At 41.0% G+C, this 22929-nt stretch overlaps 2 protein-coding genes across 3 annotated transcripts in view; both read right to left on the bottom strand.

Annotated features, from left to right (window-relative positions):
* The window catches only part of LOC138316208 (zinc finger homeobox protein 4-like), a 325938-nt gene that overhangs the window by 266148 nt on the left and 36861 nt on the right, over positions 1-22929 (bottom strand). The window contains exon 1 of one of the 2 annotated variants that reach the window (XM_069257790.1): positions 3263-3484. The exons of the other annotated variant lie outside the window; for it this stretch is intronic. The gene's annotated coding sequence lies outside the window, so the exon portion shown is untranslated. Of the gene's footprint in view, positions 1-3262; positions 3485-22929 lie in introns of those variants that run through there. 2 annotated transcript variants of the gene reach the window in all.
* LOC138316787 (adhesive plaque matrix protein-like) lies at positions 6293-8317 on the bottom strand. Its single transcript, XM_069258444.1, has one exon. It carries the CDS (start codon positions 8315-8317, stop codon positions 6293-6295), a length of 2025 nt encoding a protein of 674 aa, XP_069114545.1.

Genomic DNA, 22929 nt, shown 5'->3' with positions numbered 1-22929 from the left:
TACCTCTCCCTATCCAGTATTACCTCCTCCATGTAGGAGTACCTCCCACTATCCAGGACTACCTCTCCCTATCTAGGATTACCTCCCACTATCCAGGACTACCTCTCCCTATCTAGGATTACCTCAAACTATCCAGTACTACCTATCCCTATCCAGGACTACCTCCTCCATCTAGGATTACCTCCCACTATCCAGGACTACCTCTCCCTACCTAGGATTACCTCCCACTATCCAGTACTACCTATCCCAATCCAGGACTACCTCCTCCATCTAGGAGTACCTCCCACTATCCAGGACTACCTCTCCCTATCTAGGATTACCTCCCACTATCCAGGACTACCTCTCCCTATCTAGGAGTACCTCCCACTATCCATGACTACCTCCTCCATCTAGGATTACCTCCCACTATCCAGGACTACCTCTCCCTATCTAGGAGTACCTCCCACTATCCAGTAATACCTATCCCTATCCAGGACTACCTCCTCCATCTAGGATCACCACCCACTATCCAGGACTACCTCTCCCTATCTAGGATTACCTCCCACTATCCAGTACTACCTCTCCCTATCCAGGACTACCTCCTCCATCTAGGAGTACCTCCCACTATCCAGGACTACCTCCTCCATCTAGGATTACCTCCCACTATCCAGTACTACCTATCCCTATCTAGGAGTACCTCCCACTATCCAGTACTACCTATCCCTATCCAGGACTACCTCCTCCATCCAGGATTACCACCCACTATCCAGGACTACCTCTCCCTATCTAGGATTACCTCCCACTATCCAGTACTACCTCTCCCTATCCAGGACTACCTCCTCCATCTAGGAGTACCTCCCACTATCCAGGACTACCTCCTCCATCTAGGATTACCTCCCACTATCCAGTACTACCTATCCCTATCTAGGATTACCTCCCACTATCCAGTACTACCTATCCCTATCCAGGACTACCTCCTCCATCTAGGATTACCACCCACTATCCAGGACTACCTCTCCCTATCTACGATTACCTCCCACTATCCAGTACTACCTCTCCCTATCCAGTACTACCTCCTCCATCTAGGAGTACCTCCCACTATCCAGGACTACCTCTCCCTATCTAGGATTACCTCCCACTATCCAGGACTACCTCTCCCTATCTAGGATTACCTCCCACTATCCAGTACTACCTATCCCTATCCAGGACTTCCTCCTCCATCTAGGATTACCTCCCACTATCCAGTACTACCTCTCCCTATCTAGGATTACCTCCCACTATCCAGTACTACCTCTCCCTATCTAGGATTACCTCCCACTATCCAGTACTACCTATCCCTATCTAGGACTACCTCTACCTATCTAGTATTATTTCCCACTATCCAGGACTACATCTCCCTATCTAGGATTTCCTCCCACTATCCAGGACTACCTCTCCCTATCTAGGATTACCTCCCACTATCCAGTACTACCTCTCCCTATCCAGGACTACCTCCTCCATCTAGGAGTACCTCCCACTATCCAGGACTACCTCTCCCTATCTAGGATTACCTCCCACTATCCAGGACTACCTCTCCCTATCTAGGATTACCTCCCACTATCCAGTACTACCTATCCCTATCCAGGACTTCCTCCTCCATCTAGGATTACCTCCCACTATCCAGGACTACCTCTCCCTATCTAGGATTACCTCCCACTATCCAGTACTACCTCTCCCTATCTAGGATTACCTCCCACTATCCAGTACTACCTATCCCTATCTAGGACTACCTCTACCTATCTAGTATTACTTCCCACTATCCAGGACTACATCTCCCTATCTAGGATTACCCCCCACTATCCAGGACTACATCTCCCTATCTAGGATTTCCTCCCACTTATCCAGGACTACCTCTTCCTATCTAGGATTACTTCCCACTATCCAGGACTACCTCTCCCTATCTAGGATTACTTCCCACTATCCAGGACTACCTCTTCCTATCTAGGATTACCTCCCACTATCCAGGACCACCTTTCCTTATCTAGGATTACCTCCCACTATCCAGGACTACCTCTCCCTATCTAGGATTACCTCCCACTATCCAGTACTACCTATCCCTATTCAGGACTACCTCTCCCTATCCTACTCTCCCTATCTAGGATTACTTCCCACTATCCAGTACTACCTATCCCTGTCCAGGACTACCTCTCCCTGTCCAGGACTACCTCTCTCTGTCCAGGACTACCTCTCCCTATACAGGACTACCTCTCCTTATCCAGAACTACCTCTCCCTATCCAGGACTACCTCTCCCTATCTAGGATTACTTCCCACTATCCAGTACTACCTATCCCTATCCAGGACTTCCTCTCCCTGTCCAGGACTACCTCTCCCTATCCAGGACTACCTCTCCCAATCTAGGATTACCTTCCACTATCCAGCACTCCTCTCCCTATCTAGGATTACCTCCAACTATCCAGTGGGCACTCATTATCCAGGACTACCTCTCCTTATCCAGGACTACCTCTCCCTATCCAGTACTATCTCTCCCTATCCAGGACTACCTCTCCCTATCCAGTACTACATCTCCTTATCCAGGACTACCTCTCTGTATCCAGGACTACCTCTCCTTATCCAGGACTACCTCTCCTTATCCAGGACTACCTCTCCTTATCCAGTACTACATCTCCCTATCCAGTACTACCTCTCCCTATCCAGGACTACCTCTCCCTATCCAGGGCTACCTCTTCCTATCCAGTACTACTTCTCCCTATCTAGTACTACTTCTCTCAATCCAGTACTACCTCTCCCTATCCAGTACTATCTATCCCTATCCAGTACTCCTCTCCCTATCCAGTACTACTTCTCCCTATCCGGGAGTACTTCTCCTTATCCAGGACTACCTCTCCCTATCCGGGACTACCTCTCCTTATCCCGGACTACCTCTCCCAGTACTACCTTTTTCTCCCAGGAGACCTCTCCCAGGACTGCCCCCTTCAGTCCCCCACAGCTGGCGAGCCTGCCAATATAAATACTATCAGTGTTGGATGCTGCACTGTAGTACAGGTGGCCTTACACACTAGACAGTCTCACTAACCCCATGGTATTTGATTCATAAAATTTTGTCAATGTAACAACAGTGAGTCTGCTCCTCCCTGCAGGATTGTAACTCAGCCAAAAGCCCTATAAAGTTCCTGTCTGCACACGTGTCATCATTACACCCTCTCCCTCCCGTTGTTCCTCAAGTGCCTCTCTATCACTACAGTTTTAAATCCTACACACCTGCTATTTGAGTTTCCTGCTTACCTGTACATGGCCAGATCACCAGGTCTAATGACACCTGAGACAGGTGTAACAGTCACAATTACCTGTGTGAATTATGGATTGACCTGCCTTTACCATCCAAAGATTTCACAGGAGAAACAGAGCACTGTCCTGTGTAATCCAGATTGAGATCTTAGTTTGGTAAAATATTGTGAATTTGAATAAGGTTTACGTAACACTACATACAGACATTTCTAGTCCAATCTGTATTTATCAATCAGTTTACGCTATGCACTGGCCTATATTTTAACTGTTTTGCCACCAGTTTTAATCATTTAGGTCACCTCTATATAACTTAATGGCCAGGATTACCATCATACTGCATACTCATGTCATTGTTTACCCCTCAAGCCTCACTGAGTACAAGCTAGGGGCTATAACATTAGACAGACTCCCAGCATACCCTGAACATACATCTATTGTTTTTTAGATTACCTAATGACTGCCTCTTTGTTAAAAAGTGAAAACTAATTAAACAGAACATGTGACGGTTTGGATGTTGATCAGTAAAGTGTTTTGTTACGGCATTGCTCTGGCCAGTCGCCACACCTCTACACAACACACCTGAACCTGAATATCTATCGTCCAATCAATTAATTCAGCCCCACTGACATCTCCAAATTAGGCAATTAAAATTTCTCTCTGATTTTACCTTAAAAACATACCTGTTTGGTTCTGCACATATCATATATCAAGCTTAATGTCCATTTAAATGGGATTCGGATTCAAGGAACAGAAAAAAGAACAAAAAGTGAATAGTTTTATGGTTAAAATGAACACTTCCCTTATTGATAATTTTCTAACCTGAAGTGTTATCAGATATATAAAAGAGATGTAAATGTAAATTGGAAATTCAAAGTAGCTTGTGTTGTTGGGCTTTTACAAGTACAAATATCTACCTTATTGCCAGTCCTAACAAACCCCATCTATAGTCGACTCGATTAATTCTCAGGTGCAAATCCAGGTGCATAATGACATTTCAGTTGCAGCAGAAAATCCTTTTGCACTTCAAATTAACTTTTTTCTTGTTAATTTAGCGTGATTTTTAATGTGTTACTTGATCACAGGTGTTGACGTGAACTAATAAATTACAAATGTATTTATTACTGCATTAAATTAAAGGATAAAATCAAACGACTTTGACCTTTTAACACTGAAGACATCATCAGAGTGAAACTATAGTTTTATTTCTTCTAAATGATTTTGAATTACATTTAAAGCATTACAGTAAATATCAGTTAAAGCTAAGTCAAGTGAAGGGTTTCAAGTAGTTAACTAATTGACTTGTGGAATTGACTTAATTTTTATCAGCTCTGTTATAAATGGTGTGTAAAAGTTGTATGAGCTGCAGTGTTACCATTACAAAGTAATCAGGCAGAGAAAATATGTCCAAATCCAAACAAACCTATACATAGGGGTTGGATATTACATACAAGGTATGACATGACAGGAAAGGGCTGTGATGGGTAGGAAATGACAGGAAGGGGCTGAGATGCGAAGGACATGACAGGATGGGGCTGTGATGGGTAGGACATGACAGGAAGGGGCTGAAATGGGTAGGACATGATAGGATGGTGGTGAGATGGGAAGGACATGACCGGAAAGGGGCTGAAATTGGTAGGACATGACAGGAAAGGGCTGAAATTGGTAGGACATGACAGGAAAGGGCTGAGATTGGTAGGACATGACAGGAAAGGGCTGAGATTGGTAGGACATGGCAGGAAGGGGCTGAAATGTGTAGGACATGACAAGTTGGGGCTGTGATGCGTAGGACATCACAGGAAGGGGCTGAGATGGGTAGGACATCACAGGATGGGGCTGAAATGGGTAGGACATGAAAGGATGGTGGTGAGATGGGAAGGACATGACCGGAAGGGGCTGAAATAGGTAGGGCATGACAGGATGGGGCTGAGATTGGTAGGAAATGACAGGAAGGGGCTGAGATGCGTAGGACATGACAGGATGGGGCTGAGATGCGTAGGACATAACAGGAAGGGATTGAAATGTGTAGGACATAACAGGAAGGGGCTGAGATGCGTAGGACATGACAGGAAGGGGCTGAGATGGGTAGGACATGACTGGATGGGGCTGGGATGGGTAGGTCATGACAGGATGGGGCTGAGATGCGTAGGACATGACCAAATGGGGCTGAGATGGGTAGGACATGACAGGATGGGGCTGAGATGGGTAGGACATGACAGGATGGGGCTGTGATGGGTAGGACATGACAGGATGGGGCTGAAATGGGAGGACATGACAGAAAGGGGCTGAGATGCGTAGGACATGACAGGATGGGGCTGAGATGCATAGGACATAACAGGAAGGGGCTAAGATGGGTAGGACTTGACAGGAAGGGGCTGAGATGGGTAGGACATGACTGGATGGGGCTGGGATGGGTAGGACATGACAGGATGGGGCTAAAATGGGTAGGACATGACAGGATGGGGCTAAAATGGGTAGGACATGACAGGATGGTGGTGAGATGCGTAGGACGTGACAGGATGGGGATGAGATGTGTAGGACATAACAGGAAGGGGCTGAGATGCGTAGGACATGACAGGAAGGGGCTGAGATGGGTAGGACATGACTGGATGGGGCTGGGATGGGTAGGACATGACAGGATGGGGCTAAAATGGGTAGGACATGACAGGATGGGGCTGAGATGGGTAGGACATGACAGGATGGAGCTGTGATGGAAAGGACATGACAGGATGGGGCTGAAATGGGTAGGACATGATAGGATGGTTGTGAGATGGGAGGACATGACAGAAAGGGGCTGAGATGCGTAGGACATGACAGGAAGGGGCTTAGATGGGTAGGACATGACAGGAAGGGGCTGAGATGGGAGGACATGACAGGATGGGGCTGAAATGGGTAGGACATGACAGGAAGGGTCTAAGATGGGTAGGACATGACAAGATGGTACTGAGATGGGTAGGACATGACCGGATGGGGCTGTGATGGATGACAGGAGGGCTGAGATGTAGGACATGACGGATGGGGCTGAGATGGTTAGGACATGACCGGATGGGGCTGAGATGGGTAGGACATGACAAGATGGTACTGAGATGGGTAGGACATGACGGATGGGGCTGTGATGGGTAGGACATGACAGATGGGGCTGAAATGGGTAGGACATATGGATGGGGCTGAGATGGTAGGACAGAACGGATGGGGCTGAAATGGGTAGGACATGACAGATGGTGAGATGGGTAGGACATGACAGGAGGGCTGAGATGGGTAGGACATGACAGGAAGGGCTGAGATGGGTAGGACATGACAGGATGGGCTGAGATGGGTAGGACATGATAAGATGGGGCTGAGATGAGATGGGTAGGACATGACCGGATGGGGCTGAGATGGGTAGGACATGACAAGATGGGGCTGAGATGGGTAGGACATGACAGGATGGGGCTGAGATGGGTAGGACATGACAAGATGGGGCTGAGATGGGTAGGACATGACAAGATGGGGCTGTGATGGGTAGGACATGACAGGATGGTACTGAGATGGGTAGGACATGACAGGAAGGGGCTGAGATGGGTATATGGACTGAGATGGGTAGGACATGCCAAGATGGGGCTGAGATGGGTAGGACATGACCGGATGGGGCTGAGATGGGTAGGACATGACAAGATGGTACTGAGATGGGTAGGACATGACAAGATGGGGCTGAGATGGGTAGGACATGACAGGATGGGGCTGAGATGGGTAGGACATGACAAGATGGGGCTGAGATGGGTAGGACATGACAAGATGGTACTGAGATGGGTAGGACATGACCGGATGGGGCTGAGATGGGTAGGACATGACAGGATGGGGCTGAGATGGGTAGGACATACAGAGGCTGGAGAACATGACAGATGGGCTGGTGGACATGACAATGGCTGAGGACATGACATGATGAGGATGGAATGTAGACGGATGGGCGAGATGGGTAGACATGACAGAAGGGCTGAATGGTAGGACATGACAGGATGGGGCTGAGATGGGTAGGACATGACATGGAGAGGGGCTGAGATGGTGGGACATGACAGGAAGGGCTGAGATGGGTACATGACGACTGAGATGGGTAGGACATGGGGGCTGAGATGGGTAGGACATGACAGATGGGGCTGAGATGGGTAGGACATGACAGGATGGGGCTGAATGGAGGAGGACATGAAGGACAGGGGCTGAAATAGGTAGGACATGACAAGATGGGGCTGAGATGGGAGGACATGACAAGATGGGGCTGTGATGGGTAGGACATGACAGGATGGGGCTGTGATGGGTAGGACATGACAGGATGGGGCTGAGATGGGTAGGACATGACCGGATGGGGCTGAGATGGGTAGGACATGACAAGATGGTACTGAGATGGGTAGGACATGACCGGATGGGGCTGTGATGGGTAGGACATGACAGGATGGGGCTGTGATGGGTAGGACATGACGATGGGCGGAGGTACGATGGAGCATGACATGACGATGGTACTGAGATGGGTAGGACATGACCGGATGGGGCTGAGATGGGTATATGGACTGAGATGGGTAGGACATGCCAAGATGGGGCTGAGATGGCTAGGACATGACCGGATGGGTGGGGCTGAGATGGGTAGGACATGACAAGATGGGGCTGAGATGGGTAGGACATGACCGGATGGGGCTGAGATGGGTATATGGACTGAGATGGGTAGGACATGCCAAGATGGGACTGAGATGGATAGGACATGACAGGAAGGGGCCGAGATGAAAGGACATGACAGGAAGGGGCTGGGATGGGAGGACATGACAGGAAGGGGCTGAGATGGGAGGACATGACAGGATGGGGCTGAAATGGGTGGGACATGACAGGAAGGGGCTGAAATGGGTAGGACATGTCAGGAAGGGGCTGAAATGGATAGGACATGACCGGATGGGGCTGTGATGGGAGGACATGACAGGATGGGGCTGTGATGTGTAGGACATGACAGGATGGGGCTGTGATGGGAGGACATGAAAGGATGGGGCTGTGATGGGAGGACATGAAAGGATGGGGCTGTGATGTGTAGGACATGATCGGATGGGGCTGTGATGGGAGGACATGACAGGAAGGGGCTGAGATGGGAGGACATGACAGGATGGGACTGAGATAGGTAGGACAGGACAGGAATTAAGGGGCTGAGATGGGTAGGAAATGACAGGACAGAATGGGGCTGTGATGAGTAGGATAGAACAGTGTTGGAATGACATTGTTTACAGTTTTTATTCCCCAGTAGGGGCATCATTTTGTATTCCTAATAAGCATCTACTTTTATTTTCAGCACCCAGCAGGGCACTTATCATACTCCTTTTTTATATTCAATCTAGCCACTTACTATATGACCCAATTTTACCTTAATTTCACGTATATTAACTTTTTTGTTATTCCACTTTCCTACACGCTCTATTTTTTATCTAGACTCATCTGTAGTTCAAATGACATGTTGATAACAACATTTTAGCATTTAACAACATATTTTTATATCATTATGCCAAAAAAATTAGAAATGACATTAGTTTTGCAGGTGTCAGCGTTGACTGTTGATATCAGTATGAAGCTGTTGTTTTTACGCCTATACACTAATTGTTAAATGTACAAAAATGACAGCACTAAATAATTAAACAAGAACATTATGGGTAATGGACACAACCCGGGCGACAAAGTTGTTATTCCAACAAATTACATTAATGGACTATACATAATTAATTTTTGTATGTTGTGCCGTCATCAAACACATAATTCTGTAAAATTCACATGTAAATATTTACATTTGTGAGAGTCAATTTACAAGTATTTCTTATCTCTACAAAAACAAATAAGATGGTCATAATAACAAGATCAAGGAAACATTTCTAAATGGGATTTCTTGTTTGTTTGATAATTTCTGTAAATAAGTAAGTAATGAATGAAAGGAATAAATATTATTCAAGGCATAATAGCTTAGTGTGCTTACGAAAAAAAGAACAGGAAAAATGGGAATGGATACAGGACAGAAATAGGGAGTGTAAGTCTTCTAATGAATGGAACAGTTATCTAGGACAAAATGGTAACTAGGACAAATAGACAACTAGGACAAAATTGTAAATAGGACAGATAGACAACTAGGACAAAATGGCAACTAGGAGAGATAGACAACTAGGATAAAATGGTAACTAGGACAGATAGACAGCTAGGATAAAATGGTAACTAGGACAGATAGACAGCTAGGACAAAAAGGTAACTAGGACAGAATTATAACTTAGACAAAATGGTCACTAGGACAAAAAGACAACTAAGACAAAATGGCAACTAGGACAGATAGACAACTAAGACAAAATGGTAACTAGGAGAGATAGACAACTAGGATAAAATGGTCATTAGGACAAAAAGACAACTAAGACAAAATGGCAACTAGGACAGATAGACAAATAAGACAAAATGGCAACTAATACAGATAGACAACTAGGACAGAATGGTAACTTGAACAAAATGATAACTAGGACAGAATGGTAACTTGCATGAAATGGTAACTAGGACAAAATGGTAACTAGGACCAATTAACGAGTCTAGAATGGTAACTAGGACCGATAAACGAGTCTAGAATGGTAACTAGGACAGATACACAACTAATGCAGAATGGTAACTAGGACAGTAAGACAAGGACAAAATGGCAACTAGGACAGTATGGTAACTAGAATAAAATGGTAATTAGGACAGACAGACAACTAGAACAAAATGGCAACTAGGGCAATTTGACAACTAGGACAGAATGGTAGCTAGGACAAAATGGTTACTAGGGCATATAGACAACTAGGACAGAATGGCAACTAGGACAGTATGGTACAGATAGACAACTACTACAACAAAACATTAACTGAGACAGAATGGTAACTATGACAGAAAGGTCATTTCTGCTGACATACAACAAGGACAGAATAGTAAATTGGGCAGACAGACAACAAGGAGAGCCTGGAGAAAACTAGCTAGTCGGATAGACAATCTGGCAAGCCTAGAGATAACTAGCTACTTGGATAGGCAGACAATATGGCAGGCCTAGGCATAACTAGCTAGTAGGATAGACAGACAATCTGGCAAGCCTGGAGATAACTAGCTAGTAGGATAGACAGACAATATGGCAAGCCTGGAGATAACTAGCTAGTAGGATAGACAAGATGGCAAGCCTGGAGATAACTAGCTAGTAGGATAGACAGACAATATGGCAAGCCTGCAGATAACTAGCAAGTAGGATAGACAGACAATATGGCAAACCTGCAGATAATTAGCTATTAGGATAGACAATATGGCAAGCCTGCAGATAACTAGCTAGTAGGATAGACAATATGGCAAGTCTGCAGATAACTAGCTAGTAGGATAGACAATATGGCAAACTGGATATAACTAGCTAGTAGGATAGACAATATGGCAAGCCTGGAGATAACTAGCTAGTAGGATATACAGACAATCTGGTAAGCCTGGAGATATCTAGCTAGTAGGATAGACAGACAATATGGCAAGCCTTGGGATAACTAGCAAGTAGGATAGACAGACAATATGACAAGCCTGGAGATAACTAGCTAGTAGGATAGACAATATGGCAAGCCTGGAGATAACTAGCTAGTAGGATAGACAGACAATCTGGTAAGCCTGGAGATCTAGCTAGTAGGATAGACAATATGGCAAGCCTGGAGATAACTAGCTAGTAGGATAGACAATATGGCAAGCCTGCAGATAACTAGCTAGTAGGATAGACAATATGACAAGCCTTGGGATAACTAGCAAGTAGGATAGACAGACAATATGGCAAGCCTGCAGATAACTAGCTAGTAGGATAGACAATATGGCAAGCCTGGAGATAACTAGCTAGTAGGATAGACAGACAATATGGCAAGCCTGGAGATAACTAGCTAGTAGGATTGAACATCTGGCAAGCCTGAAGATAACTAGCTAGTAGGATAGACAGACAATATGGCAAGTCTAGAGATAACTAGCTAGTAGGATAGACAATATGGCAAGGCTGGAGATAACTAGCTAGGAGGATAGACAGACAATATGGCAGGCCTGGAGATAACTATCGAATAGGATAGACAGACAATATGGCAAGCCTGGAGATAACTATCGAATAGGATAGACAATAAGGCAATCCTGGGGATAACAAGCTAGTAGGACAGACAATATGGCAAGCCTGGAGATAACTAGCTAGTAGGATAGACAGACAATATGGCAAGCCTGGAGATAACTATCGAATAGGATAGACAGACAATATGGCAAGCCTGGAGATAACTAGCGAATAGGATAGACAATATTGCAAGTCTGGAGATAACTAGCTAGTAGGATAGACAATATGGCAAGCCTGGAGATAACTAGCTAGTAGGATAGACAGACAATATGGCAGGTCTTGAGATAACTATCGAATAGGAAAGACAGACAATATGGCAAGCCTGCAGATAACTAGCTATTAGGATAGACAATATGGCAAGCCTGGAGATAACTAGCTAGTAGGATAGACAGACAATATGGCAAGCCTGGAGATAACTAGCTAGTAGGATAGACAATATGGCAAGCCTGGAGATAACTAGCTAGTAGGATAGACAGATATGGCAAGCCTGCAGATAACTAGCAAGTAGGATAGACAGACAATATGGCAAACCTGCAGATAATTAGCTATTAGGATAGACAATATGGCAAGCCTGCAGATAACTAGCTAGTAGGATAGACAATATGGCAAGCCTGCAGATAACTAGCTAGTAGGATAGACAATATGGCAAGCCTGGAGATAACTAGCTAGTAGGATAGACAATATGGCAAGCCTGGAGATAACTAGCTAGTAGGATAGACAGACAATATGGCAAGCCTGGAGATAACTAGCTAGTAGGATAGACAATATGGCAAGCCTGGAGATAACTAGCTAGTAGGATAGACAGACAATATGGCAAGCCTGGAGATAACTAGCTAGATAGGCAGACAATATGGCAGGCCTAGGCATAACTAGCTAGTAGGATGGACAGACAATATGGCAAGCCTGGAGATAACTAGCTAGTAGGATAGACAGACAATATGGCAAGCCTGGAGATAACTAGCTAGTAGGATAGACAATATGGCAAGCCTAGAGATGACTAGCTAGTAGGATAGACAATATGGCAAGCTAGAGATGACTAGCTAGTAGGATAGACAATATGGCAAGCCTGGAGATAACTAGCTAGTAGGATAGACAGACAATATGGCAAGCCTAGAGATAACTATTGAAAAGGATAGACAGACAATATGGCAAACCTGGAGATAACTAGCGAATAGGATAGACAATATGGCAAGTCTGGAGATAACTAGCTAGTAGGATAGACAATATGGCAAGCCTGAAGATAACTAGCTAGTAGGATAGACAGACAATATGGCAGGCCTGGAGATAACTATCGAATATGATAGACAGACAATATGGCAAGCCTGGAGATAACTATCGAATATGATAGACAATAAGGCAAGCCTGGAGATAACAAGCTAGTAGGATAGACAATATGGCAAGCCTGGAGATAACTAGCTAGTAGGATAGACAGAAAATATGGCAAGCCTAGAGATAACTAACAAATAGGATAGACAATAAGGCAAGCCTGGGGATAACTAGCTAGTAGGATAGACAATCTGGCAAGCCTAGAGATAACTAGCGAATATGATAGACAATATGGCAAGCCTGGAGATAACTAGCTAGTAGGACAGACAGACAATATGGCAAGCCTGGAGATAACTAGCTAGTAGGATAGACAGACAATATGGCAAGCCTGGAGATAACTATCGAATAGGATAGACAGACAATATGGCAAGCCTGGAGATAACTATCGAATAGGATAGACAGACAATATGGCAAGCCTGGAGATAACTATCGAATATGATAGACAATAAGGCAAGCCTGGGAATAACAAGCTAGTAGGATAGACAATATGGCAAGCCTAGAGATAACTAGCGAATATGATAGACAATATGGCAAGCCTAGAGATAACTATTGAAAAGGATAGACAGACAATATGGCAAACCTGGAGATAACTAGCGAATAGGATAGACAATATGGCAAGTCTGGAGATAACTAGCTAGTAGGATAGACAGACAATATGGCACGCCTGGAGATAACTAGCTAGTAGGATAGACAGACAATATGGCAAGCCTGGATATAACTAGCTAGTAGGATAGACAAGTCACATCAAAACACAAAAAGATAGACATGTATGTTTGACATTATAGCACTAATAAATAAAATTGGAATTCCAAGTAGAAAGCTTTCGGTGTTGATTAGTGTGATTGGAAAGATAAAGAAACATTTAGAAGGAATACTAAGGTGTACTGGAAGGTTCATCCACCATACAAAAGGCCTGCTGAACCAAGTCAATATAGGATGGACTGAACCAACCCCAATCAGGACATCATTCCCACTGGGGATCAAACACACAACCTTGTCACCAATGACCTAACCCCAGTATCAATGCTTCAAATTTACTCTGATGAAAATACCCTCCAAGTAATTGAGGTCTGTAGAGTTGGCTTTTAAAATCAATAGTCTGTACTTACACTTATCTATATGCTTTGTAAAATTAAATTTCAGTATAGTTCTATTGCCTCTTAGATTGCAGAAACAATTGAAATCAAGTTTCTGCCTATCCATTACAACTGGACAACACTTCTTACATGACCTTTTATGATTGGCTTATTCAAATAGTATGATACTTTCAGACTTTAGATACGATCTTGGTGCCCAGTGACTGTGCTTCAACTGGAGTCTGAAAATGAGAGTTCACACATTTACTTTACATCTTCACCATTAGTCCATCTAAAATGTTGAATTCCAATTTTATAACTTTATAAACTGGTGGCCTTTACAGATAGGTGTCATGTATAAACAGGTGACCTTTATAGAATGGTGACCTTTACAGACAAGTGTCATGTATAAACAGGTGACCTTTACAGACAAGTGTCATGTATAAACAGGTGACCTTTATAGAATGGTGACCTTTACAGACAGGTGTCATGTATAAACAGGTGACCTTTATAGAATGGTGACCTTTACAGACAGGTGTCATGTATAAACAGGTGACCTTTATAGAATGGTGACCTTTACAGACAAGTGTCATGTATAAACAGGTGACTTTTATAGAATGGTGACCTTTACAGACAGGTGTCATGTATAAACAGGTGACCTTTATAGAATGGTGACCTTTACAGACAGGTGTCATGTATAAACAGGTAACCTTTATAGAATGGTGACCTTTACAGACAGGTGTCATGTATAAACAGGTAACCTTTATTAGAATGGTGACCTTTACAGACAAGTGTCATGTATAAACAGGTAACCTTTATAGAATGGTGACCTTTACAGACAAGTGTCATGTATAAACAGGTGACCTTTACAGACAGTGTCATGTATAAACAGGTGACCTTTATAGAATGGTGACCTTTACAGACAGTGTCATGTATAAACAAGGTGACCTTTATAGAATGGTGACCTTTACAGACAAGTGTCATGTATAAACAGGTAACCTTTATAGAATGGTGACCTTTACAGACAGGTGTCATGTATAAACAGGTGACCTTTATAGAATGGTGACCTTTACAGACAGGTGTCATGTATAAACAGGTGACCTTTATAGAATGGTGACCTTTACAGACAAGTGTCATGTATAAACAGATGACTTTTATAGAATGGTGACCTTTACAGACAGGTGTCATGTATAAACAGGTGACTTTTATAAACTGGTGACCTTTACAGACAAGTGTCATGTATAAACAGGTAACCTTTATAGAATGGTGACCTTTACAGACAGGTGTCATGTATAAACAGGTGACCTTTATAGAATGGTGACCTTTACAGACAGGTGTCATGTATAAACAGGTGACCTTTATAGAATGGTGGCCTTTACAGACAGGTGTCGTGCATAAACAGGTAACCTTTATAGAATGGTGACCTTTACAGACAGGTGTTATATATAAACAGGTGACTTTTATAGAATGGTGGCCTTTACAGACAGGTGTCATGTATAAACAGGTAACCTTTATAGAATGGTGACCTTTACAGACAGGAGTTATGTATAAATAGGTAACCTTTATAGAATGGTGACCTTTACAGACAGGTGTCGTGTATAAACAGGTAACCTTTATAGAATGGTGACCTTTACAGACAGGTGTCATGTATAAACAGGTGACCTTTATAGAATGGTGGCCTTTACAGACAAGTGTCATATATAAACAGGTAACCTTTATAGAATGGTGACCTTTACAGACAGGTGTTATATATAAACAGGTGACTTTTATAGAATGGTGGCCTTTACAGACAGGTGTCATGTATAATCAGCCAACCGTTATAGAATGGTGACCTTTACAGACCTTTGAGTATTGTCAAATGGAAATGTTGCCATAATCTACTTTTTTTATAAATTCTATTGACGTTTGTTTTGTACTTATATTAATATATGGTCATATGCATTTTTAAAAAAATATAAGGCTGAGATTCCAATTTAACTGAGACCTTTATTAACTTTCAACTCACGTAGATATGTGCAGAAAAGGATAACGACCTGTTCAAGTGAATCACCATTGCTACAGAAAATAACAGGTCGATAGTTTTTTCACTTTATTGGTTTTTCTTTCCCCGACAAAACAAGAAAAGAAAAAAACTGTCCCTGTTTAATTGGTTTGTGATATATGTCATTAAAGAGTGACTAGTTACCATGGCAACAGCGGTACATTTTGTATCCATGACAGGTCAGATGAGGAAATCTACGGGAATTAGAAGCGTCTGTACCTGAAAGCAACCGCATACAGACCAAGCCTACTGGTGTCTAATTTGGGCCCCTACTCACATACATCTAAGACGCAATCAGCGGTTAATGGTAAAACAAATTAAAAAAAGACGAGAGAAAAAGAGCCAGAGTGTCAATAGATGCTCAGTTTTCAAACTCCACTAACATATTTGCACTTTAAGGACAGAAGTATATATAGGCTGGTGTCCAAATGAACTTTTTGTTTCACCGTCATGTCTGGTGCATAAGCCCCCTGATTAAATGTAGGACTTTCTTCTATTACAGCTACAAGTTCATATCTGTAAGTAGGAAAATGCTAAAGAAGTCATGCTTCTCCTAAAATAAAATGTCAATGCTAATGCTCAATGCATGATCAGAAATAATTTGGTTTTGATTCAATAGTTTAACATCCTATAAACAGTCAAGGTAATATAAGGATGAGGCAGATTTAAGAGGTGGACGAAAGTTGGAGTACTAGGAGAAAAATCATCAACCAGAAGGATTCAAAGTCACAACCCAGAGGTAAAGGGTTTGTGTGGTAAAATGTCAAGACATGTTATATAACCATTCACAGACACTGCAGAAAGAAACAAATTTCTTCTTTTTTCTTATACATTTGTTGAAATGAGATATTTCAATATTCTGCTCCATAATTTTTATATTATACATACAAAAGCCCTTCTCTGTCATTACCGATATCCAGAGAGAACAGTTAAACATACAATGTGTCCTTTTTGGTCTTGAGAAATATTTTTCTTATCTGATCAACAGTCTTTGTTTTCTATAATTTCTTAAAGGTAATAAAGGAATTTACAAAAAAGGAACATCATTGTGGGTTTATTTTGGTGTGTGTTTATTAAAAGTTATCCCAGATATTTGCTACCAAAACACACTGTATCAGAAAAAGAAGTTCTTGAAGAATTTCTGCGAATTTTAGCCTAAAAAAATTGGTATATCAATATGTACAGCATCAAGAAAGTCAATGTAGAGAATACATCTTACAACCAGCCATAAACTTTTACCTTGATATTATGAGAACAGCACAAGTGATGCATTTTAAACTGACAGAAAACTGTCTTTCAAATTCCACTTAGACAATAAAAGACTTTGACCTTGAACATAACTGGTCTAAGCCAACATCCAGTTTTCAAGGTTATGAGAGACAAATAGATGCAGGCCATCTTTAGGGATCTGTTAATCACTGCTTAAACAGGCAAGTTTTACTGATAAAATACATTTGAGACATACACATTTCTGTACAAAGCAGTGAATATTGGTAGCTGTTTTAAAACATGTTTTCAGCTTGATGACATTATGGCACAGTAATAAATTAATGTTTCATAATTTTTTTGGATTGAAGTTTTTCTTATAAAATATCCTTTGATTAATGATACCTTAGAAGGTGATGTAGACAGGTGAAGTTGCTACCTTGCATCCCGTCAAACTTTGAATGTTTATTGCAGAAAATCCTAAATGACATTGTGAGGTGTTTTTTTTTCGTTTTCCTAGATATCTCTCATTTGAAGTCCTTGTCAGACACACTTAACCCACTGTCTGTCTCTGAAGTGACATCCTCCTCATACTTTAACGGACATCACAGGAAGAACAAGATACCAGGAAAACCATACAACTTCCAACTTAAACACAACGCTTGATTAGAAAGGAAACTTATTACGCTATAGAAAACAAAAATAGCTCCATGCCAATGACATTACAAGGTTTATAGCTGGAAAGAGCTTGGTATTATTTATACCATCGTGTAACAAAACATTCTCTTAATGAGTCCAAAAGTTCTCAAAGTGCTTCTATTATTCTTTTTTTATTGTGGTCCCTTTTAGTCCAATGACACTTTGGAAACCATTTTGAAATGATATTTGACTAAAAGTAGAACTTCCAACAAGGACAAGATTTTTGTAAAAAGATAAGTATGATAATATTAATGTAGCTCCAGTTCCATTGTTCTTTAAGTGAAGGAAAAAATGTTTCATTGCAATATCACAGAAATTAAAGAATAATTCTAGGAACCTTGGACCGGGTGTAACTTCCGTGATACTTTCCTATGGAGAATTTTAAGTTAAGAAGTTTCATTTAATTCAGAAATATTGATGAAAGAGGTACAAGTGCAAGCATTATGAAATGTACATAAAGGCGTCCTGTAAGCAACTCGTGCAAAATAGCTCCTTTCCACAAATTGCGGTCAATGCAATCTAAAGGAAATTTTGGTAGCTATAATTTATCTGCAGGAGATATAACATTGTAATTGTATCCAGCTATTGACCAATGTTCCTGATTAGGCTTTTATTTTATTTATTGTGGTTTTTTTTTAGCAGGATGACCTCCAAGCTTTCAGACATAGACAGTCCAGATCTAACCTTTAAAATCCACCTCTTATCCACCAAAGAAATGTTGATCTTGTTAAGCAGTCAAGTTGTATCAAAGTAATGGTTCAGCTATCTATACCAATATACCAATAGTTTATCAAACAAAAAGGCAAATTTAGATGAAAAAATGGCTAAATTATTTTGTAGTTTCTGGCAGAAAATAGTGATATCTCCATTTGGTAAAGGCAGAGTAGCTGATAAAGGCTAAATAAGGTTAATAATAACAGAAGCATTAGATCTGCATTTCCCGGTACAGATAAAATCCATGGAGAACGCCGGCCATAATGGATTTTTAATATGGAGCAACATTAATTTTTTTTGCTTCCAAAGAGACTAGTGTTCTGTTAAAATAAACATTTTATAATGTCCTAATTCATTTAATGATGCAGTGCAGTTGAAACTGAAACTACAGACACACACAAGTTATATCAAATAATATTTCTGTATATTCCCTAGGTACAAAAATAAAATATAACATAAAATGCTCAAGCCATTTGGGGGCAAGAAATTATAAGAGACCAGACAAAAGCTGAGGATAAAGATGGCAGAATTAAGTCCTCAGCTAATTGGATTTGATCCGCCACACCACTTAATGCAATTATTGCCTGAAATAGAGTTGGCATAAATTGTATTTTACAAAAGCAACAGGCTAGCTTTCTCACAAACCAATGGAAATTATCTGAGATAGACAACCTCCTTCCTCCCGAATATTTCAATAGGATTGCATTCATTACCTACATCTGAGGATTTAAGTATCATGACTATGGCCAGTGATTATAAACAATGATAACACCACATGTAAAGCGTTTCCTGATTTAAAAACTTCCACTTTATACTCTCATTTTTTATGGGATTTCCATTCCTCAGAGTTGATACACTGTTTCCGCAGTAGAATTAATTGGACTGGATATCAACCTACACAACTATACTTATATATCCTTCCAATTAACTCTTCTTGTTCTTCTAATAATGTCGGATATTGGCACAGAATCTCTCCAACTAAATTGTTCAACAAAAGATGATGGCCATTTGGTAGCATTTGCACCAATAAGCATCCAAGATTTAATTTCAAATTTGCATCAATTTGATTGTGGGAAGCTGAGCTCGGCTGGATCAAAGGGAGAGGTTAGTTAGTGTACCATGTCTATCTAGTTATCTGGCTCAACTGCTCCAGAGCTACAGCTGTTAGGCTGGACTGCTCTTTTATCAGACAGGGGGGGTTATTAATTGGTGTTACACCCCTCCCCTAGTTTGTGTGAGATCAGGGTCCTCACTTGGCACATGGTTTTTCCTGCTGGTGTCCTGGATTACCACCCAGCTTAGGCCGATCACCTTCCCCTAACACAGGAACAGCCAGGTGTCTGTGTATATATCCAACACCTGCAGCACCAACATACCACACTTATCTCCCCTTGATGTGTATCCATTCAACAACACCACCAAATCTATAATCCAGTTTATAGTGACAGAAATGACATTCCTCTATGTAAGAGGGAGTACAACTTAATAAGCAATACTAAAAAATACATTCTTACCCAACTTTCTCGAATGTGTCAAAATTTCTTTTTCAGTTACTATATTATCTATCAGTAAAAATAAATAAGACAGCTAAATCATACATTGTCAGACACCTTAACCACGGAGTCACCATGATGATCAAGGTTGCCTTTATAAACAAGATCACCTTTATGAACAAGGTCGCAAAAAAGGTCACCAAGACCTTGTGCTAACTTATTCATGCATCAGTTACACAATAATGATGTTTTCTGATGGTATATATGTTTAACTTTCAAATGGTTTCCTGACCAAGTGTAATTATGCACTATACTTAATTTACCTTTTTCAATTTAGACATATAATTGGAGTCATGTTTTTTAAAAGGACAAGCCATTGTCTTTTTGACCTGAAGAGCAGCCGGCAGCATCCACTGGGATTCAGCAATTCAGTTTTTTGTTGTTTTGGAAGTCAAATCGGAGGTACCACAGCAATTCAACAATACTGTTATATATACGATTCAGCCGTCGACTAATCCAACGAATTGAAATAGAAATATTTGCATGTATCTTCGCCTCCCTATTGATTTGCTACATGCCAATGTAGATGTGCCTGATAGTCAAGCCAACGAGAAAGTTAAAACTCTAAATTTTTGCATAAAACAATACAATTTGAATGTTAATAGGACTGCAATGTAGACAAAAGTAATTTAAATTTGTAGGTGTATACTTTTTCCTCAAAATTGCCTCTTTCTGGGTTATCTAAGTCCTATAGAAAGATTGCTATAAATAGCCCAAAGGGACATCAAAATAAGACAGCCAGGGAATTTAATTGAATTGGCTATCAGCAAAATTGTAGCATAAATATTACATAAATTATTGAGTGTGTAAGGACTTCTACATGTATGGTAGTGGTAGCATTTGAAATTCTTTTATAATATTTTATATTACTCCATTTGAAAATTTTAGTTAAAAACAATGAAAAAATTTAGCAACATTTTATATTTTTTGTAAATGCAAAAATAAAAAAAATTTAAAAAATGAGTAAAAAATCGTTCAGACTGCTTTGTGACCAATAGGTCTAATGAACTTTATAATTTAATTAGTTGACCTCCTTTCTTTATGAGTTTACATGTACTCTGTTCAGAAAGTACATGCAAACTCATTATCTTAATCTTTTATCGAAAATATTTAATTTGAATGAGTCTTATCGCTATCAACATCAGATTGACATTTCCTTCCGTTGCAAAATTCTTAGTGAAATGTACGTAATTGTGTTCTTTTTTTAACAAGATTCACATCTTATCAGATGTTGTCAGCATTTAATGGGAAAACTAATTAATTTACTATCATTACACCAGTACACTGCAGTGACATATTCATTATCAAAACAAAATATATCAAAAATCATATCATTACATCAATATCTAACAGTCATTTCTACATGAAAGAAGAAATATTAAAATATACTGACATCAAATACAGTGAGATTATTCTATTCTAATGTAATTTGTTTATAAGAAATATCAGAAGTTAGTTAAGAATATTTCATTCTTGGCAATCAAATATATAAAATGTAGACATTTTCATGGTTCACACGCAAAACATATGTATAGGAACAACACTTGTTGTCCTAAACGACTCCCCCTATTGTATCCAGACAGCCGTAGACCTATTGGATCTTGTTTAATTCTCCTGTTTTACTTGGTTTATGTCATACTGGTTAAGTTCACCTGACCTTCCACACACTTGACATGGAGTGAAAACCTAATTTGAACCGGACACTATGTACTATATTTAGTAATCAAGTCTAGGAAATCCCCAAGGGACCAACAATCCAAGGGGTATCCCCCCATCATTAGGCCTCACCACACATTCTGTCTGCTGCCAAATACACATCAGAGACAATTAACAACCTTTTCATGCAGCTAACAGGTGTTCTTTGAATTAAGGCTCTCTAAAACACACTTTATATGGTGGCAACTCAAGCCCCACGGGCATTTGGAGAAGTTGGAAACTTTTTTAACATGAAAGTACTGATAGATTGGATTGATACAGCTATGATCAGCCTCATCATACCCTTCATGTCCATTTACGTGTCATGGACAAGTCCACTAGATCTCCATGTAGAGTACACAACTGTAAAAATATCTACCTCATCATACCCTTCATGTCCATTTACTATCATGGACAAGTCCACTAGATCTCCATGTAGAGTACACAACTGTAAAAATATCTACCTCATCATACCCTTCATGTCCATTTACTATCATGGACAAGTCCACTAGATCTCCATGTAGAGTACACAACTGTAAAAATATCTACCTCATCATACCCTTCATGTCCATTTACGTGTCATGGACAAGTCCACTAGATCTCCATGTAGAGTACACAACTGTAAAAATATCTACCTCATCATACCCTTCATGTCCATTTACTATCATGGACAAGTCCACTAGATCTCCATGTAGAGCACACAACTGTAAAAATATCTACCTCATCATACCCTTCATGTCCATTTACTATCATGGACAAGTCCACTAGATCTCCATGTAGAGCACACAACTGTAAAAATATCTACCTCATCATACCCTTCATGTCCATTTACGTGTCATGGACAAGTCCACTAGATCTCCATGTAGAGTACACAACTGTAAAAATATCTACCTCATCATACCCTTCATGTCCATTTACGTGTCATGGACAAGTCCACTAGATCTCCATGTAGAGTACACAACTGTAAAAATATCTACCTCATCATACCCTTCATGTCCATTTACTATCATGGACAAGTCCACTAGATCTCCATGTAGAGTACACAACTGTAAAAATATCTACCTCATCATACCCTTCATGTCCATTTACGTGTCATGGACAAGTCCACTAGATCTCCATGTAGAGTACACAACTGTAAAAATATCTACCTCATCATACCCTTCATGTCCATTTACTATCATGGACAAGTCCACTAGATCTCCATGTAGAGCACACAACTGTAAAAATATCTACCTCATCAT

Source organism: Argopecten irradians, chromosome 2 (assembly GCF_041381155.1).
Source record: "Argopecten irradians isolate NY chromosome 2, Ai_NY, whole genome shotgun sequence".
NCBI classification, from domain to species: domain Eukaryota; kingdom Metazoa; phylum Mollusca; class Bivalvia; order Pectinida; family Pectinidae; genus Argopecten; species Argopecten irradians.
The sequence above is the reverse complement of the archived record's forward strand: the minus strand, read 5'-3'. Positions and strand labels throughout refer to the sequence as shown.

What these genes read in the sequence shown, in the direction of transcription:
- LOC138316787 (XM_069258444.1), bottom strand. Translation starts at nt 8,317, where the DNA reads ATGTCCTACACATCACAGCCCCATCCTTTCATGTCCTCCCATCACAGC.